At 54.5% G+C, this 19,952-nt stretch overlaps 1 protein-coding gene across 6 annotated transcripts; it reads left to right on the top strand.

Moving 5' to 3' along the window:
- Nucleotides 1-1,392: 1,392 nt before the first annotated feature.
- On the top strand, nucleotides 1,393-17,952 carry ATG16L2 (autophagy related 16 like 2). 6 transcript variants are annotated; one of them, XM_045484113.1, is made up of 19 exons: nucleotides 1,396-1,745; nucleotides 1,834-2,070; nucleotides 3,918-4,017; nucleotides 4,881-4,983; nucleotides 8,745-8,818; nucleotides 9,099-9,350; nucleotides 9,488-9,553; nucleotides 9,865-9,978; nucleotides 11,300-11,362; nucleotides 11,922-12,030; nucleotides 12,377-12,482; nucleotides 13,137-13,207; nucleotides 13,486-13,557; nucleotides 13,672-13,792; nucleotides 14,100-14,205; nucleotides 14,864-15,013; nucleotides 15,250-15,297; nucleotides 15,413-15,514; nucleotides 15,905-17,952. In XM_045484113.1, the coding sequence occupies exons 2-19, from the start codon at nucleotides 1,962-1,964 to the stop codon at nucleotides 15,990-15,992; spliced, it is 1,854 nt and encodes a 617-aa protein (XP_045340069.1). In that variant the 5' UTR covers nucleotides 1,396-1,745; nucleotides 1,834-1,961; the 3' UTR covers nucleotides 15,993-17,952. The 6 variants fall into 6 exon arrangements, with proteins under 6 accessions (XP_045340074.1, XP_045340071.1, XP_045340069.1 ...); XM_045484112.1 differs by having other exon boundaries at nucleotides 1,831-2,070; XM_045484115.1 differs by lacking the exon at nucleotides 11,300-11,362 and having other exon boundaries at nucleotides 1,395-1,745.
- Nucleotides 17,953-19,952: the final 2,000 nt, after the last annotated feature.

Raw genomic sequence — 19,952 nt, 5'->3', positions numbered from 1 at the left:
CCTGAGAGAAATAGCATCTCTGCGCCTTACAGCCAAGCAGAGCCCTGTTAACACATCCTTCAATGCACACAGCCCCAGTTCCTCTGATGGTGTCCCCGGGCACCTGAGAGTCAGACAGGTGAATTCCTAAAAGGAATTCATCACTGTCACCAACTGGCTCTAGCTTTCCATGTTACCATGCCCTTTTCCTGTGTATGCCTTCTGGTGAATGCTACTACCCGCACCCAGCCCTTCAACAGACAGGCTAGGCTTGGACTGGGGCTGAGGTCAGAAAGGCATTAACTCAATGAAGGGGCAGGAAAGTTTTCCTAGAGGAGGTGACCCATGAGTAGGAGCCTAAAGGAAGGTGTTCCAAAGAAACTTGTGCAAAGGAAATGAGGGTCAGAGGCAATGACATGTGGGTGACTGAACTCAGTTCACAGTAATTTCAAAGCATAGCAGGGTACATTGTCCTGGGGTGTCATTGGCATCTACTGCTTTCCAAGTCCTGTGACCCATCCCCATGGGCATCTCAAAAGACCTATCACCTCCAGGGCCTGTGTGGCTCCCCAACATTGCCCAGTTTTTCTCCCTCTCCTGGGGAATGGACAGGTCTGCATTTACTCATTGAGAGCAGGGCCTGCTGGGGCCTTACAGTGTACCCAGGGGTGAGGCTGGGTCCAGTGAATCCCTCCTTTCATTCTTCACACCAGATATGTCTGCAGAGCTCTGGACAGGGATCTTGCTGGAGACAGGTCTGTTGTTGTTGTTGTTGTTGTTGTTGTTTTTAAGTTTGTTTATTTATTTTGAGAGAGAGCATGCCTGTGCAAGCAGGGGAGGGGCAGAGAGAGAGAGAGAGAGAGAATACCAAGCAGGCTCTGCACTGTCAGGCTGTCAGTCCTACGTGGGGTTTGAGCTCAAGAACCATGAGACATGACCTGAGCCAGATCAAGAGTAGGATGCTCAACCGACTGAGCCACCAGGGCGACTGACAGTTTTATCACAGTTCCCTACAACCCATGATTCACTGTCAAGTGTACCTGCAAGAGACGTTGCTACTCTTCCAGAGGTCGCCCCTGGAGCGAACTGTTGAGCCCTGAGGCAGGACATTGGGCTGCTGGCCAGGTTAGCCACCCACTCCTGTGCAACCTCAAGTCAGATGCTTTTCCCTTCTGGGCGAGGGATTTGCCAGATGAAATCAGCTGCATCCTTTCACTCTCAGGGACCTCAATTTTTTCGGGGCGAAGAACTGAGCCCCTAAGCCCTGCTCTCCACAAGGGCTTTTCTGTCTCCTGTCCTTCCACGAGTTTCTGTCCCCTGGGACTTTTTATATCATGGAACCTCTGTACTTGTTCTTCCCTCTGCCTGGAATCCTTTTCGCTCTTCTGGCCAACACCTATTTCAGCCCTCAGTCCTAACTCAAATGCGGTCATTTCCCAGAGAGCATTGCCTCTTCCCTTCGGTCCCTTCCTCCTCTGTGCTGCAACTCGCCGTCACGCTGTGTGCGCCTCACGTCCGTGTCGCCTCTCCTTACAGATCTTGAGCACCTCGAGGGCAGGGTCCGGGTATGAGGGGTCTCTAGCTCAGAGGGCAGCTTGTCCAGGCGGGCCGTGGGCGATCTTCCGTTACTTCTGAACTCGGTCCAGGCGCGGAGGGGTTAATGACCCGGCCCGGGAGTGTGCCCACAGGCCTGGGGGAAGCCGCCCAGAGCCCGCGACTTCCATCACCGCATATTGCCGCGGACAGCAATGGGAGCCCCGACGTAGGTGAGGATTTTTGGTGCGATCCGGGTGGTGTAGACCCTGGCAGGGGGCGGCTTCCCCCCATATTAGCGTTGCTTTCTCCCCCCAGCAGACGCTCTTAGTACAATCCGGGGATTCCCCGCCGCTGCCGCCCCCTGACGTCATGGAGTCCCCCGAGGCCCCGCCCCGGTTTCGCCTCCTTCCGCGGGAGGTGCGCGCGGTGCAGGCGCGGGAGCTGCCATGGAGGGGCCCGGCGCGCCCGGTGTCCCCTGGAAATGCCACATAGTGCGGCAGCTTCGGCAGCGGGACCGCACGCAAAAGGCACTCTTCCTGGAACTGGTGCCTGCCTGTGAGTGCGCCACGGGGGGCTTGGAAGATGGCAGTGGAGGGGATGGGGCTCTGGGCGCGGACGGAGTGTTGTCTGGCTCCTAGGGCTGTCACCCGTGTGCAGCAATGCCTTCTCGCCTCCAAAGCCTTGGCCCTGCGGGACCTTCGGTCCGTTACACCTCTGCCTGGCCAACATTCCCGCGCTTCCCAGTCCGGGTTCTGCTTAGAGCCTCTTCCTGGACGGAGCTCCCTCCTGGTGCTCCTGCCCTCCTCTCTCCTCAGGGGGCGGCCTCTCCCCAGGCTGGGCTTCCAGGGCATGGCTTCGTTAGCGAGTGTGGGTGTTTCAGGGTCTCTATGCTTCTTCCCTTTCCCGTGCGGTCTCCAGGGTACAACCCAAGTTGTAGTCAATTCATTTGGTCCCTGTGGCCCAGTGAAAGAATTCCAGAGTAGCTGGAGATTCTAAACTCTGAATCTCTTAGGGAGGAAGCTCAGAGTCCCAGGCTTTACCACTGACAAGTGATCCTGGCTCAGGTTTTTGGAGCACTTCTGTGCTTGGGCAACTGAAGCCTCTAGAGAGAACTGGCTGCTGGTGAACCCAAGAAGTCATACTCTCACAGGTGTTTCTGGGACGCTGGTCAGGAGTGGGTATGGCAGTTCAAGCCAGGATGAACAGGTGTACACGTGTGTGAGTGCCTCTGGTCATTCAAGATTGTACGTCTGGGGTGGAAAGTCCAACCACTATTCCTCCAGCTCCATCACTGGTCCTAATTTTAGCTGCTGCTTAACTATCCCCATTCCCCCCCCCCCCCCCAACTGAATTTGCTGCTTTTGTCCTGGGTGATTTCCCTGCAGCCTTCTAGGCTGCTGGTCCTCTCCCTCAGGGACATGAGGCCAGCCTCACTTCTCCACTGCTCTGGTGGACAATGGAACCATCCAACTTGAGGGAAGAGCCTCCTCTCCCTCCCCATCCCCCAGCTGCAATTTGTGGGACTCTGGAGGACTGAGATCAGACAGTGAAGCTCTAGTCTTCTCTGTGGTCTTGGGTGGGTTATATCCTTAAACCACCAATTTCTCACCCATAAATTAGGCAAACAGCATCTTTAGAGTTGCTGGGAAGTCAGTACAGTGCCCTGGGGGCTGGGTTGGGGTTTTGTGTGAGAACTAGGCCAGTGACCTAAGTTAAAGGTGACAGGCAGGAGACTGGGTGAAGGAAATTTGCTGAGGAGCTAAACCTGGGATTACCACCCCCACCCTACCCTGAAACTGGTGAGAAAGAGGAAGTGAGTGTGGTGGGGGTAGAGGGAGACATTCCAGGGTCTGTAGCAAAAACTACCAAACTCGAGGAGGTCTGCTACATAATTGTTCAAGGACTTTCTCTTCTGGCCTGGAGGAAACTTACTTACCCCAAATGTGGGAAAGACAGGACTGTTTTTTAGTGTACAAAGTAAGAGGCCCTGGAGGGGAAGTAATTTACCAAAGGCCACTAGCAGGTGGAGCTTGGTGTGTTTCATCATTCTTTGGGGCTAGGCCTTGCTCTGGGGCAAGACTGAATCAATCTCTGGCCCCTTCCTTCCCTCAGGACCCTGAGTGGGCAGTGAGGCCAGCCATATACTTCCCCAGTGGTGGTTGTCTTTCTCTGTCCTCAGGAGAGTAGGTTTCCTGGGAGGGCCTGTGGGCAGATGCTGTAAGGAGGGTCTGCCAGGGCTGAAGGTCTGGTAGAGCTACACAGACACCCCTCAGGCAAAGGGCAGCGCCCAGACTGTCAGCAGCTCCCTCGTTCTGCATCTCTGGGTATGCAGACTCCAGGTATGCCTGGAGTCTGTTGCAAGTGTCTGTCTCTGTCCCAGGTTCACCCTCTTGCACCCCTAGATAACCGTCTCCTAGAGAAGGCTGAATTGTTGGCCCGGATCTCAGAGAAGCTGCAGCCAGAGCCAAATGATGCCACTCCTGCTACCCACCAGGGCCCCTGGTGAGTGTATGTGTATACCTGGTTATGATGAGCTGCCTGTGCCTGGGTCCTGCCCCCACTGCCTGTCCTGGGTTCATTCTCTCTCTGGCACCTCATTGGTCCTTAACTGCTACCCAGGGGAGGGAGGAAGTGGACTCTTGAGGCTTCTTCCAAGTCAGCTGCTTAGAATGGCCTTTCTCCACCACCCTGCTCAATTCAGCTCCGCATTTGTCTCATCTCTTCCCTTTCCACGCCCACACTCCTGCCTTTTCTCCTCTTCTCTTTTTGTCTTCTTACCCTTACCTGATGCAGACAGAAAGGGTCTTTGCTACATATTCCAAAGGGAGAGTAGGGTCTTGCTACATATTCCAAAGGGGGAATGAAGATGAGAACCAGGAATGGGCTGGGCCTCAGAGTTTGGAGGTGCTTTAAAAAAACTTTTTTTTTTTTTTAATATTTATTTACTCTTGAGGGAGAGAGACAGAGTGTGAACAGGGGAGGGGCAGAGAAAGAGGGAGACACAGAATCCAAAGCAGGCTCCAGGCTTCGAGCTGTCAGCACAGAGCCTGATGCAGGGCTCGAACTCACGAATCACAAGATCATGAGCTGAGCTGAAGTTGTATGCTTACCTGACAGAGCCACCCAGGTGCCCCATGGGAGGTGCTTCTTGAGGAGGGTCCTGGCTAGGTAACCCAAGGCCTGGGGAAATCCCAGAGCAGAGGAGTCATGGGTAGTTCCAGTTTTTGGAGACTTGCTCTTTCTTCTGCTGGCTTTCTCGCTTCCACCCTCTGCAGGTGAAAGTTCATGGCTTTGGTTTCAGGCTTTTTGTGTGCATCCTGTGGGTGAATGGAGGGACAATGAATGCCACTCTTACTGGTTGACAGGGAGGAGGAATCAGAGCCCGATTCAGACCAAGTCCCTTCACCAACCACTCTGAGGATGAAGTGGCAAGAGGAGGAGGAGGGGCTCCGGCTGGTCTGTGGTGAGGTAGGCTGGGCAGGGGTCTGAGAGAGAATGGGGTAGAGCCACAATCCAGGACTTTGGGTGGTCCAAGGGGTCCAGCAAACGAGGGACATTCCCCAACTCTGGTGCCAGAGTGCTCTCTAGTTTGGTTCTGGCAGCCCAGTTCGGGTCTTCAACAGCAGCTAGAGGATGTCAGGTAGAGCTCAGAGAGGAGTATGAGGTGTGCAAGGCCAGACGACCTCTGTTCCCCCTTCCAGACCATCCTGCCTGCTCTGTTCACAGCTTGCCTCACCAACCCCAGGGTCTAGCACCTGCTGATGCACAGCACGAGTTTGCAGACCAAATGAGTAAGGTGGTCCACCTCCACATGGCAGGGTGTGCTACCTCCACCTGACACTGCTGCCCCCACCCTATGGTGTCTCTTGTCTTCTGTTTCACCACACCATCCAGGTTTCCTCTCATTTCTGTAGCAGTTACTTCTAAGCTTCCTTCTTTGTCTCCTTCCCTCCTCCCTACAGATGTGGGTGTTCCTTGGAGGTGGGGTGGGTTCACTGACTCCTGTGGCCTCAAAGACTTTCTCTGTTTGCTTATTCCCAGACTTGTCTCTAGCCTGGCCTTCTCTCATGAGCTCCACAGTCTTTGTTCAGCTGGTCTTTGGACATCACATCTAAAATTAGACTCACCATATCCCCCATAATATATGGCCAGCAGCACATTGAGAGGTGACTCCTGCAGGCATTGGGCTAAAACATTATTTCAGCTATTCCTTTACAACTTTAGAGCAGGAAACTGAGGCTTAGGGAAGTGGAGTCAGGATTTGAACATCCTTCCACATGATTCCACCTTCTCTGATCCCCATCCATTCTTTCAACAAAGATTTATTGACAATAGTTATATTGTCACAGGCACAGGATAAGAACAAGACCCGGCCCCATGGAGCTTCCAGTCCATTGGAGGAAACTGATAGGCCATAAACACATGCCCAGTTACAGCATGCCACATTACTTGCCCAACTAGTGTGGGAATGGAGCTAGGAACCCAGTGAGAGCCTCTCCCTCAGAGCCCCTGTTGTAGTTGCAACTTGACATTTGTGGCACTTTCTGGGCTGTGAGATCCCCAAGGCCTGGGATGCCTGTGGTTTGCTTCCACTGATCCCTGGGGTCTGTCTCCACAGTCCATGCTAATGAATATTTGTGAACTAAATGATGGATGAGGTAGCCCCCCTCCCCAACTGGCAGTCACTGGGCTGCAAACTCAGGGGGGACCTCTGGTCTCTCCCAGCCCTCCATCCTCAGCTAGTCACCAGCTCATTGATCCTACCTTCAAATCCACCAAGTCTCTGTTGGCTTGGCCCAAGTACCCTCATCCTTTCCTGGATGATCTCTCCCTTGGCACGCCCATCCATTCTCTGCACAGCACACAGAGTGATATATTTAATAATAAAAAGATCTCCCTTAAAAAAAGACAATACACACAAACATGCTCGTTGTAAACATTTCAAGAAAACAGAAGCCCATAGAGTAAAGAAGTGAAACCCCCTTCACTATCTCTCCCATTGTCAGTTTGGTATATATCCTCTAGAACGCTTTAGCCTGCCTTCCCAGTGGAGTTCTCTAGCCCCCTGTTGCATTTCCTGCCACTCTCCAATCTCTGACCTTATGGTCCCCTTTGTCTGGGACACTTTCACAAATGTCTTGCCCTTAGCACTCTCTCCCTGGCACTTCCTCAGACTCACACCAGTGTGTGTTCCCACTGGATATGCCAGGGGATGGGGAGCAGCTTTTTCTGTAATTCTTAGTACTGTTTCACATATCACAACAAGCATTTATCATTATTTTAACTTTTTGGGGGAAGTAATTATAGATTCATGGGAAGTAGCAAAGACTGGCTACATCTTGTGTAACTATAGTACACACAATGAGGAAACTGATATTGGTTTGAAATGTACATACATTTCTTTGTCATGTTGTTCCCTATGTGGATTTGTGCAAGATACAGCATAATTTAATGACCACAAAGATCTCCGTCTTGCTGTCCTTTTTGGTCACAACTCAACCCTCTCCCCCAACCATCCCTAGCCTGGCAACCACTAATCTGTTTTCCACCTGTATTATTTGGATTTTGAAAAGCATCCCCAAAATACTGAATAACAAAGCATTAATGAAAGTAAAATGACAGGTGAGGAAGCAGAAGTGGAAGTCTGACTGCTCAGTGCTGAAAGGAATTACAAACGTTAGAAATTGGGCCAGCTAGGAAAGTAGGCACATGCAGGACCACTCATTTAGGGAGATGTGTCAGTGCAGGTGAGTAGCACTAACCTTGTTCTTCAATTCATCCCTCACCAGGCCCATGTGAGAAAGAACACAGGAACAGGTTAGCAACCAGGGCCCCAGCCTCAGTTATTTCCTATGTTCCTCGTGTCACCTAGTAGGAACTGCTTCGCCTGAGGTCCGTCTTTCCCACTGACCCCTCAGCTCTAAAAAGTGGAACTTGAGCTGGGCGCCTGGGTGGCTCAGTTGATTGAGCATCTGACTTCTGCTCAGGTCATGATCTCATGATTTGTGAGTTTGAGCCCCACATCAGGCTCACTGCTGTCAGCACAGAGCCTACTTTGGATCCTCTGTCCGCCCCCCTCTCTGCCCCTCCCCCACTCATTCTCTCTCTCTCTCTCTCTCTCAAATAAATATTTAAGGGGCACCTGGGTGGCTCAGTCGGTTAAGCGTCCAACTTTGGCTCAGGTCATGATCTCGCAATTTGTGGGTTTGAGCCCCGCGTTGGGCTCTGTGTTGACAGCTCAGAGCCTGGAGCCTGCTTCAGATTCTGTGTCTCCCTCTCTCTCTGCTTCTGTCTCTCTCTCTCTCAAAAATAAATAAATATTAAAAAAATAAATATTAAAAAAAAAGTGGGACTTGAGCTTTGTCTGTGGCTTTCCAGCTCTTGCTTGAAGGACTGTTTTGAATGAGGCAGGGGTATGGATGAGGTAACCCTCACCCCCACTCTTGGGCTGGGGGCAGCTCCAGCATTCAGTCTGGGCTCCGTGCTCCCAGAGTCTATTCTTGTTCTTGCCTTTGTGCCTCTGCTTAGGGCTCCTTGTTGCTCTCCGGGATCTATGTTGGGTAGGTCAGGGGTTAGAGAAGTGGGAAACAGAGCCCACATTCCTGGAACCTTTTCTGTAGATCCGTCCTGTACTTGGAGCATAATGTTAGGTGGCCTGGGTTCACCCATCAGCTCTGCCGCTTAGCTGTGTAATTTTGTCAAGATCCTAAACCTCTCTGCGCCAATGTCCTCTTCTGTAATATGGGGAAAGTGGCAGGACCTGGTGTGGTTATGGTGATTAAGAGAGTTAATACATACATAGTACTCAGAACAAGGCATAACACACGTTCCATATAAACGTTTACTATTACCTGAAATATTACTCCTAATATTACCCTGTGAGGTAAGCACTATCATTCCCATTTTACAGGTGAGGAAACAGAGTAGGTTCAGAGAGGTTAAATGACTACCCCGGGGTCACACAGAAAATAAGTGGCACTGCCAGGACTGAAACTCAGGTGAAACTCCAGAGCCTAAAGGCCCTTCCATTGTTCCACAAAAGCAGTAGGGCGTTACTGTGCAGGATCCTAAACGTATCTGAGCCTCTGCTTTCTTTTCAGTTAGGGGGCGGGTGGGTGGAGTAGCAGAGTCTGTCCCACCAGCCTCCACTGGGGGAGGGGCTGGGGGCACGTAGGGAGCCCTGCAGAGGCGCCCACGCCCACCCAACTGCGGGCCCCGACCACCCCCAGATGGCCTACCAGGTGGTGGAGAAGAGCGCTGCCCTGGGCGCCCTGGAGTCGACGCTGGAGGAGCGGCAGAGCAGGTGAGGCGCCGCCAGGGCGAGGGGGACCCGCCCATCTCTGGGTGGCTCGGGGCCATCTCTGCCCGGGGACGGGGTGACCCTGCGTGTCTCCAGCACGGCCCGAGGGCTTTCCCCACGTATTGGGCTCTGCGGCCCCGAACGGCAGGCCTGAGTGGAAGACGTGATTGAAGACTTGGCTTTGCTCCCTGCCTGACCGCGTGACATGGGCAAGTCCGTCCGCCTCTGAGACCCGCTCCCACTGGGCGACGACGGAGAGTCTCTCCCTTACCCCTTCCTCCAGGCTGGCGGCTCTGGAGGCCCGCGTGGCGCAGCTGCAGGAGGCGCGGGCGCAGCAGACCCGGCACCTGGACGCGCAGCGGGCGCTGAACGTAGCGCAGAGGGCTGCGTACGAGGCGCTCCGCGCGCAAGCCGGGCTCCAGGAGGCGGCCCTGCGTAGGCACGAGGAGGAGGCACGTGACCTGCTGGAGTGGCTCGTGCAGCGCAAGGCGCGCGCTGCCGCCGAGCGCAACCTGCGCAATGAGCGCCACGAGAGGTGAGCGCGCCGGGCCCCGCCCCTTGGAGACTCAAGCGTCGTGCTTCTTTGGGGGCGGGCATGGTCCGAGCTTCACTGCCCCGCCTCGTGGCGCGTCAGGGCGGGATCCGGCTCTCCGGACACTTTTCTCCCCCCAGGGCCAAGCAGGCGCGGATGTCCCTGGAGCTAAAGAAGGCTGCCAAGCGGACAGTGAGCATCAGCGAGTAAGAGTCGGGGTGCGCCAGGTCCTGCCCACCGAGGGTTTGCAGCCCGTTCTTCCCCGCGTGCTCTAAAGCGCTCTTTTCTCTGACTTCTGCCTGCAATTCTACCCTGTCCCCCACGTGTCCGCAAGAGGCTCCCACCTAGACTGAGCGCACAGGACACGTGCAGACTCGTGTGGTCAGAGGAGCCCAAACGCCTGTCCGAAAACGTGTGCCCGCACAGACTGCTCTTCACAGTGTTGGGCGCCGGGGCGGGGGACAGGTCAGGGAGGGGCTGGTCCCTTGGCCTCACTGAGTTTCACCCCCTCTCCCAGGAGTCCAAACACTGTAGGTGATGGGGTCAGAGAGATGGCTGAGACTGTGACCCTGACTGCTGAGCCCTTATCCCTGGAGACTGAGGCTGGTGAGAAGTGGAAGAGGCCCTTCAGGTGAGGACTGTCCCAGAGCTCTGAGCCGGGCCCCACTCTGGAGTCTCCTCTAGGGCCTTGGGGCCAGCTCTTGGACTGAGAGGGGCTTGGGGAGATGCCGCAGTACAGGTCACACCTCCCAGGACAGGTCTGACCTCCAGTGCTTGGAGTCTCTTAGGATCATTGCGGCCTTAGGGACTCCAGTGCCTCTTTCTCTCCTTCTCAGGACTAGAGCTCTGGGGGGTGGGGTGTCAGGCTGCTGAAAGGGTGTCACCAGGAGGGAGCCTGTGGGGAAGGCCCAGGACTCAGCTGTCACAGGTGTGTGTGTAGGCATAGGTGTACAAGCACATGTACTCACATGGACGTGAGAGCACATGTGTGTGCACACCTGGGGGAGCATATCGGAGTACGTGTGAACATGTGAGCATGTATAGGTGTGAGCTCACATGGACTGCTGAAGCCCACAGACTGGGGCTTCAGTCCGTGAGGGCCCCTCCCCTCAGTCTCCCCATTTGTCTCCATTTATCTGTCATTGAAACTGCCTTCCCCCCATCCTTGCTCCATTCCCCAGCCTGAAGGCTTCTCTTTCAGCCCTTCCTTGCAGATCACTGGTGTCCATGCCTGGGGGCAGTGAAAGAACTTTGGGGAGGAGCTTGAAATCCTGGTCCTGAAAGTTCTTGGCAGCCTTTGTGGGCCAAGTCATCCCAGGACACACCCTCTTCTGGGCATTATTTTTAATATTTGTTTGTTTTTAATTTTTGAGAGCGAGAGGGCACGAGCAGGGGAGGGGCAAAGAGAGAGAAGGAGCCAGAGGATCAAAAGCAGGCTCTGTGTTGATAGCAGTGAGCCCCTGTGGGGCTCGAACTCACAAACTGTGAGATCATGACCTGAGGCGAAGTCAGATGCTCAACGGAGTGAGCCACCCAGGCGCCCCTCTTGTGGACATTTTTGAGGTCACTCAGCAAGCTTAGGTTTTACCACCCCCAGTAACTCCAGCCTTGTGGTATCCCAGCCTCAGGGTACCTTCACCCTTTCCCCCGTAGGCCCCAGCTCAGCCTTCCCAGAACTTTTTGTGGGGGGGGGGGGCATTTGGGTGGTGAGGCAGTTCTTACCATCATGGTGGAAACTTTGGGAGACTTCATTGCCACATCCCTCCCTGCCTCCACCTTCCTGGGACTGCTCCGGGTCATCGTATTCTCCTGGTCTCGGAGGAACCAAGTTCTTGTCCCAGGCTCGAGTGGCTGTGAGCCTCAGGGTCCCCAGCAGAGTGCAGGGATGAATGGCTGCTGTCTGCACACTCACTGGCCAGTCCCTTAGCATATCTCTTTCGATTCTACCCCAGGTCTGCCTCCGCCACCTCCTTGACGCTCTCCCGCTGTGTGGATGTGGTGAAGGGGCTTCTGGAGTAAGTGTGTGTGTGTGTGTGTGTGTGTGTGAGTGAAGGGGTTGGGCCCCTTAGAGGCTTGTGTCAGGCTTCTGGCGTCTAGGCTTGGTCTGTGTATGTGCCTCAATCTGTCTGTCCATATGTTGTCCAGCTGTCTGAGTCTCTGCTGCCTCTCCCTGAGCTCATTCCAGGCCCTGCCTGGCTGTCCTCCCCACTTTGTCCCTCATCCATGGTCCATGGACCAAGATCTGCAGTCTGAGCCTGGATGGGAACTATCACTCAGGAAAAGGCTCAGATGTGTCAGGACTTGTTCTGAGTTCCAGAGCCAAGTAGTAGCAAGGCTAAGACTGAAACCCCAGCCCTGAGGTTCCTCTGCATCCATCAACTCTACTCTCTGCCCTTCTCATCTCCACACTGACCCCTGGGGTCAGAGACTGCGTTGGGAACAAGCTCGCTGCACCTCTGGGCCATGTTTTGCCACCATTCGTGTTTGCTTCCTATTGCTGTTGCCTCAGGAGTATGAGGCTCCCATGTCAGAAGGCCTTGCCAAATGCCTTCCTGACACCTGCCCCCCACCCAGTTTCAAGAAGAGGAGAGGCCACTCTGTTGGAGGAGCTCCTGAACAGCGATACCAGAGCATCCCTGTGTGCGTGGCCGTCCAGCCTCCTACCCAGGTTCAGGATGTGCTGGTAAGGGAGGAGCTGGGCCACATGCACGGGGTGCTGACATGGAGAGTGTAGGTTCCAGGGGTCATCCAGGGAGGCCAGGGAAGCAAGGCTGGGCACCTCACCAGGAGCACAAGCTTTCTTCCCCCAGCCTGTAGTAGAAGTCTCTCAGCATTTTATAATGGGGCATGGACTGGAGAGGGAGAGCAGGAGGCCAGGCAGGGGACTATGAGGATATGTAGCGGGAGGCTGCTGCAGGGCTGATGAGACCCGATGTGTGCGTGTGTGCATGTGAGAGGGACCCTGTGAGCCTGTGCCAAGAGGTACATATGGTGAGGACCAGGGCCACCACTGTCTTTTTTTCCCATAGAATGCCCACCTCTCCGAGGTCAATGCTGTTTGTTTTGGCCCCAATAGCAGCCTCCTGGCCACTGGAGGGGCTGATCGCTTCATCCGTCTCTGGAACGTTGTGGGAGGTGAGGGTTCCTCCCCTGTGGGCCAACCTAGTGCTTTCTCTCCAGACCCCACCCTCAACTTGCTCCTTCGTGGGCAAAGGTCTTGGATCTGTTTGTGTTTCCTCACATGTAACATTCTTAAGAGCAGTGGCCAAATGGCCCCTTGGCAAGAGTTCTGGGCCAAGCCTCCCAGCTCTTGGGGTCCAGGCCTGCAGGATGGGGAGGGCTGAGCTCAGATGGTCCCTATTTGGGGAGGTGGGGGTCCCTTATCCTTAGGTCCTGTAGGGGCCCTTGAGGAGCCAGTCCCTGGGGTCCACCAGTGGCCTCCTCTTCTGGTATCACTTGAGCTCTTAGAACTCAGGAGATGAGTGTTGGCTGTTTACCCTGTGCTTGTAGAGGCGGGTGTGTTGAGGAGTCACAGTTAGCTCCTGGAGACTTCCTAGAGAAAGTCTTGGCCCTGGCTTGCCATGTGACCTAGGGACAGTCCCTTGTCTGTGGTCCTCTGTAGCCCTGCTGTTCCTTGGAGCCCCCTGCTGGTAATTTGGGGGAGGTGCAGTCTCCAGCCCAGGTCCCCAGAGTTTTGTTCTCTAACTTGGGAGAGACTGATCTTCCCAGCTCCTCCTTTTCATGAGGTTAGTGACCCCACTTCACCTGTCCTTTCCCCGGTCCCCCCAGGTCGTCTGGAGGCCAACCAGACCCTTGAAGGAGCTGGTGGCAGCATCACCAGCGTGGACTTTGACCCTTCGGTGAGGGACCTTTGCCTCAGTGGCATGGAATGCCTGTTGTGTGTGCCCCCCTGCCCATCTCCACACTGAGCAGGTGGGGGCTCTGGGACATAAAGGAACATCATGGATGTCCCAGAACCAGTCCTGGCTGCTACACAAATCTTCTCTGGGCCTGGAAGCTACTCTGCCTGCCTGGGTGACCTGGGCTGTGGGAAGCTCTGAGGCTATCTGGCTTGAGGGATTTTGCTTCTGTCAGGGCCCAAGTTCAGGGCCTTTCCCTTCCCCTTCCATCTCTCCAGGGCTCCCAGATATTGGCAGCTACTTACAATCAGGCTGCCCAGCTCTGGAAGGTGGGGGAGCCACAGTCCAAGGTAAGGCGTGACTGAGGAAGCAACCTGGGGTTCAGGGGTCATACCTTGGACCCCGGGGGAGGTGTTATGGAGTCTTGGCCATCCCCTTGATCCATACCTGGGATGTGGGGGCAGGAGACACTGTCTGGACACACAGACAAGGTGACGGCTGCCAAATTCAAGCTAACAAGGCACCAGGCGGTGACTGGGAGCCGAGACCGGACAGTGAAGGAGTGGGACCTCGGCCGCGCCTACTGTGAGGTCCAGCCCTTTCCTCTCCCTCCCTACCTGCTGGCACCCCCAGGCCGGGTCAAGAATACTTCAGCCTGTTCTCTGGGAGTGGCTCCAAGATTCACGGGCATTTGGGGTGAAACCTCCCAAGGCCTGTCCTTCTCTATCCCCCATCAGTGCTTTTATTTCTGCCTGGTTTCTTGGTGACTTCAGGCTTTGGGCTGGGAAGCAGAGGATCTGGGTTCTAATTTGGGGAGGATACTACCTCTCTGGGGCTTCTGGGCTTCCAACAACCCTTTTCTGAGGCTAGGGCTCTAATCCTTGGTCCCCAGGCTCCAGGACCATCAATGTCCTTTCGTACTGTAATGATGTGGTGTGTGGGGACCATCTAATCATTAGTGGCCACAATGACCAGAAGATCCGGTTCTGGGACAGCAGGTGATGGGCATGGGCTGTGGGTGGTCGAGGCATGGGACAGGCATCTTGTGTTCTCTTTCCTTTCTTTGGACATGGAGCCATGGAGGCTGTGGTGGCCTGTCTGTGCTGGGTTTGGCCCCTTGAAAGCTCCACTGCCCCTGGGGACCTGTGCCACCGTTTTAGTGGCTCTTGGTCCGACTGCTGGACTCTGCCTGGGCCTTGCCAACCAAGCCCCCTTTCCACTTAGTTACCGCTTTTTAATCAAAGGGAACAAAAGTTTTCGTTGTTTTTTAAATCTGAGAGCTCAACACTGGGCTTGGATGGTTTATAAAAGCCAGTGCTGGAGTCAGTGCCAGGCATGCCTGAAGCTCCTCCTTCCTGGTGTATGGTGATTGCCACGTGAACCCCCTTGCTCTCTTACACACAATTAAAGGCAACTCTCATGGTTTTCCCTCCAGCACTTATTTTAGTGACCCAGGGGTTTCAAGGCCTCCAGCTTTGAGTCAAAGGCTGCCTGAGATTTTGTTGGAGGGGCTGGCTGCAGTGGGAGAAGGGAGATTAGTCAGTGTCAGCCCTGGCCCCAGTGATATGACAATGGGGCACTTCTGGACTCTGTTAACCTGCAAGGAGTGGCCCGGGTGGGCTGCTTCTCATCCATGCTTTTGTCTTTGCTCCTTAGGGGCCCCTGCTGCACCCAGGTCATCCCTGTGCAGGGTCGTGTCACCTCTCTGAACCTCAGCCATGACCAGTTGCATCTGCTTAGCTGTTCCCGAGATAACACACTCAAGGTCATTGACCTTCGTGTCAGCAATATCCGCCAAGTGTTCAGGTACCTGCCTCGTGCCCACTGACACTGTGGCTTTGGCTGGGGCAGCTGGGTCTCTCAGCCCTTGTTAAGGGTCCTTCTGGACCTGTCAGCGGGGGACCCATCCTGGAGGCCCTTCTGGACCAGGGCCCGCTGAGGTGCCCAAGCCCTTGATGGACAGAGGAAGCTCTTGAAGCTCCTGGCCAAGGGCAGGGATTGGCAGCCACATTTGTTCTGACCCCAATCTGGTCTGTCTTCAGGGCTGATGGCTTCAAGTGCGGTTCTGACTGGACCAAAGCCGTGTTCAGGTATGTCTGTGAGAGCACATGCCTGTGCCAGAGTGTGCCCCATCTGATCACGTCTGTCGGTGTCTGCGTCATCACCTCTGATCATCTCTTGCTTGTTCTGCTGTGGCCACTGCAGTCCAGATAGAAGCTACGCACTGGCAGGTTCCTGGGATGGAGCCCTTTACGTCTGGGATGTGGACACTGGGAAGCTGGAGGGCAGTCTACGGGGACCCCACTGGTGAGCATAGCTACCACCTGCCCAGGGCCAGTGCCATCCTGGCCCCACTGCTGCTAAGCCAGTAACAGGTTCTGACATGTTTGGGACCCTGGAGGCCCTAGTCCTTGTCCCACACCTTCCACCCCCTAGAGCTTGTTCTTGTTCACAAGGTGCTTTCCCATGTGCACGTGGGTCCATCTTCACCACAGCCCCGTGAGCCCACTTTATAGGTGAGGCAGCAGGCTCAGAGGGAGCCTCAAGCTGCCGGCATCCCATAATGAGGAGCGGCCCAGCCTGCAGGCCTGGCTCCTGATGCCTCCCTGAAGCCTGCCTCCTCTCTCCTCCCCTCCCCTCTCCTCTCCTCCCCTCCCCTCTCCTCCCCTCCCCTCCCCTCCCCTCTCCTCTCCTCAGCACTGCTGTCAACGCCGTGGCCTGGTGCTACTCTGGGAGCCACGTGGTGAGCGTGGACCAGGCCAGGAAGGTTGTGCTCTGGCACTAGTGCCATGACTCCTGCCTGGGCTGGAGCTCTAGTCTAAAGCCCGAAGCCAGAGGACAGCTTCCCGCTGCTCACAGGGCTCCAGAACGAGTGGGGGTGGGGATAGGGTGGAGGTGGAGGTGGCCTTAGGGCATTTAGTGGTGAATAAGGCCTGGCAGGACCTGGCCTGTCTGTTGAAGAACAAAGTGTGTGGGGGGGGGGTGGGGGGGGGGGAGAGGCGGGTTAGTTTTGTTTGTTTGTTTGAAATCTCTGACTTCTTTCGCTGACAAAAGTGAAAAAAAATTGCATCTAAACTGGTGTCTGCTTGCCTTTTTGCAGCATTCAGGTAGCAGAGAGATCTTTGGGCTGGTGGCTCCAGGACACCTGTGCTTGGCTCCCTTTTCTCCCCCTGCACAGAGCTGGGGCAGAGCCAGTCTGGCCTCAGTGCTGTTCATGTCTGAGGAGAAGGCATGAAGAAAGGCTCAGAGGCAACAAAGGGCAGTGGCTCTTGGAGCCATGGAAATTTCACCCTTGGTCCAGGCTGGTCCAGAGGCCAAGCCAATACCTTGGGTCCTCCTGCTTCAGGAGGGTAGACTGAGCTGTGGAGGGGCCATGGGAGTTTGAGGAAGGGAGCAGGGGAAGCAGCCCAGAGGGGCTCTGGTGGAAAGGGTTCTAATAAACCAGAGAGTGAGGTCAGGTACTTAGTACACCAGGCCTGCCTTTAGACGGGGGTGTGTTCTTGCTCCAGAGGCAGAACCCTGAGTGAATGGGGAATAGCCTGAGTATGTCTGTGTCTTGGGGAGGGCCCCATGGGCTGGGCCTGGGTTGGGGCTTGTTGGCATGACAAGCCTCTGTGGTACTCGGCAGACCCGACAGGGCAGAGCCTGAGCACCCCAGTTCCTTTGTCAACTTCAGGTATGGAGGAGTCATCAGCAGGACAGCCATTGCCAGTCACAAGGCAGTCACAGGAAGAGACCTCCGTCCCTGAGTGATGGAACCTTTTGGGATTCTGCCCATGTAAGATTCAAAGGCTTCCATCCAGAATTATCGGTTTTCTCCTTTATCACCTTAGAAAGTCTCCCTTGGGGGGACTTTGCCATTTCCAGAATTTGGAAACCATTCCCAGGATGAACAGCAGATTGCTGAGAGCCTGAACTCCACAGCCAGGCTGTCTGGGTTTGAATCTCAGCCCACTATTTAGTAGAGTGGTTTTGAGCAGGTTCCTTAATAACTTTGTGCCTTAGTTTCCTCCTCTGTGAAATGGTATGCACCTCAGAGGTTGTTAGACTCAATGTGTTGGTATCTGTGAAGCTCCTGGCACGTGCCAAAGGCTGAGTGTTGAATACCCAGTCTACACTCTGCTGACTCTCAGCTCACTCACTGCTCTTGGCCCAGCTGTCCCCTGAGCTCTGGGTGACATACCCACCTGCCTCCTGGACATCTCTCCCCCTGACATAAGCGTCTCTTCCCCTCACATCCCACATCCTCTGGCACCAAGGCCTGGAGCCTCTAACCTGGCTGCAATGCAGGCCACCTTCTCCTAGTCTTCTCTCTCCTCCCAGAACCCTCTTTGCCAAAGCTGGAGTGACTTTCTAAGATGGCATGCTCACAGGTACAACCCTCTAAAGTTCCCAGGCTGCCTGCAGAGAAGCTTGACATTAAATTCAAAGACCTTAGGAGCCAGCCCGTCGACCTCAGCTGCATCTTCATTTCCTTGCTACTCTGTTTTACACATGGACTTTCCCTCTGCCCAGAATGTTCTTCCCTCCCACCCCAGTTCCAATTTGTCTTTCGGATCTTCTCACTGAGAGCCTTTGCTCATTTACCAGGCTGGCCAGGGGACTCCTCCATTCTTGTGTTCATTGGTGTCTCCTTCCCTCGGGAGCTCTTGGAAGACGCCAGGATGGGAACAGAGTATTCCTTGGGATTAGGCCTGGCACAGAGAGGGTCTGAGAAGTGTCTATTAAATGGCTAAACTCTCTTACTCAAGGACTCAGTAAATTTAACAGTTGACGCTGGGAGTGTAGTATTATTCCAGCCTGACTCCTGAAGGACTGACACTCCCCATCCTGTTCCAGCCCTCTTGTCCTGGCTTCTAGTGGCCACCAGGAGTCACCAGCTGCTTACTGTCTGCCAGGCCATTCTCCAGTCTCCTGGGATTCATGGCTGGAAAGACCAGTGCCTCCAGTAACCACCATTACTTACGTGCTCATGTGTGTCAGGCACAGTGCTCTGCACTTTTCATGCAGTTTATTCCTCCCAACCTCCTGGTGGGGTATCTCTCATAGGTGATAAAATTGACACTCAGGTATTACGTGAGGTCATACAGCTGGCACAGCTGGATTGTGACACTATGTATATGTATGTTTTAACAAAACAACATTTTGAGGATCTGGGCTTCCATTTACGCAAGATCAGGGCATCTTCCTCCTGCTCCCCAGTGCCCGAGGGGTATGTGCTCTGCCCCCACCATTGGTGGGGGATTCTAGCTTTGTGTATCCTAAATCCCTCCCTGCATCCTCTATTCTGTTTTCCATCTGGGCCCTGGCCACCTACGCCTGAGTCTGGAGGGTCAGTGTCCTTTGAAGTGAGGGACATGCAGCCCCCAAAAGTGAAGTGAACTTGAATGCTGGGAGGCCGTTACTGGCTACACCATTTGGGGGCTGGTACCTCACAGGACTGCAGTGAAGGCTACTTAGATAATCCAGAAAAGGTGCTCAGAGATGACAATTCCACTCTAGGGCCAGCAACCCCTCTGCTCCCCGTAAACCTTTCCTTTGTGGGGCCACTCTGATGGCATCCTTGGAGTGCTCACCTCAGGGAGCACATGTGTACCTCAGCTTACTTGGAATGCTTCTGGAGGAGCCAGTCTGGAAGGCCAGCCACAGGCCAAGGAGGTGGGTGTAGCTGGCAAAGATGGAGCAGGGGAAGAGCTCAGAGGAGAGTGGTTGGGAAGGTTGTACCTCCATCTAGTCTTTGAAGTCTCTGGTGGGGATAGAATCCAGGGGCTAAAAACCTCCCTAGGCCTTTAGTATCCTCCAGCTCTCCAGTCTGCATACCTTGCAGGTTTTCAGTACTTGGGCTGCATGCCTGAGTTGGGGTCTCTAATATCAAAACTGGAATACCCTTTCTCTTGCTGTGCACATGGGTTGAGGCCCAGAGAGGGGCCAGGGTCTTGTGCAGGGTCATAGCAGAGCTGGGGTAAGGACTCAGCTGATTCCTCTTTTCTGAAAATTACCCTCAGGTTCTGCAGAGAGGAGCTGGCCTGGTCTTCGGATACCCAGTTCTAGGTTCTGCTCCGAGTGGTCTTTCTGAAAGACCTTGGGCAAATCGCAGTGTCTTCCAGGGGAAGGATTTTCCCCATCTGTGAGACTTCCTGCCCCACAGCTCTGGACCTCACAAAAGATGACACAGCTCATCCCGGGGGTGGTTCTGTAAGCCTGCCCTGTCCAATCTCAGGCCTCCGTGAGCCTGAGACTAGACAGCAGCTCCTGCTGCCTCTCGGTCATCTCCCTGGAAGACACACCTCAGCTGGAGTCTGCTGTTCCTGACTCTCCCCTACCAGATGTGAGCCCCTTGGTGACAGATGAGATCAGAGTCACTTATGTCTCCAGTAGACAGAACAAGACCTGGGGTGGTCAGTTTGCTGACTGGACAAATAGGAATTGAACAGAGGTGGTCTTGGCCCTTAGAAAGTTTTCTGGAAGAATCTTGGTGGCACCAGGTATGGACCCACCTGTGAGAGTTGGCATACCATGACTGGGTACAGGCTTGTTCCCTTTCTCTGGACACACATCTGGTCAAAAATATTTTCATTTTATCTGCTCAGTATTTTTGTTGATCCTCCTGGATCTTAAGCAGTTTGTATTGCCTTCTCATTCCTACTTTACAGATGAGGAAAGCAAGGACTAGAAAGGTGAAGAGATGAGCCTAAAGCCACAGCTAATCGAGGTGGCCAGGGACCTGAATATGAGCATTCTGACC

Source organism: Leopardus geoffroyi, chromosome D1 (assembly GCF_018350155.1).
Source record: "Leopardus geoffroyi isolate Oge1 chromosome D1, O.geoffroyi_Oge1_pat1.0, whole genome shotgun sequence".
NCBI classification, from domain to species: domain Eukaryota; kingdom Metazoa; phylum Chordata; class Mammalia; order Carnivora; family Felidae; genus Leopardus; species Leopardus geoffroyi.
Note: the sequence above shows the minus strand (reverse complement) of the source record. Positions and strands in the feature narration are given on the sequence as shown.

Bases quoted from the DNA above. Each gene is read 5' to 3' on its own strand.
- ATG16L2 (XM_045484113.1), top strand. From the start codon at position 1,962: ATGGAGGGGCCCGGCGCGCCCGGTGTCCCCTGGAAATGCCACATAGTG. The intron at 2,071-3,917 runs GTGAGTGCGCCA...TTGCACCCCTAG, and splicing joins CCTGGAACTGGTGCCTGCCT to ATAACCGTCTCCTAGAGAAG. The intron at 4,984-8,744 runs GTAGGCTGGGCA...GACCACCCCCAG, and splicing joins TCCGGCTGGTCTGTGGTGAG to ATGGCCTACCAGGTGGTGGA.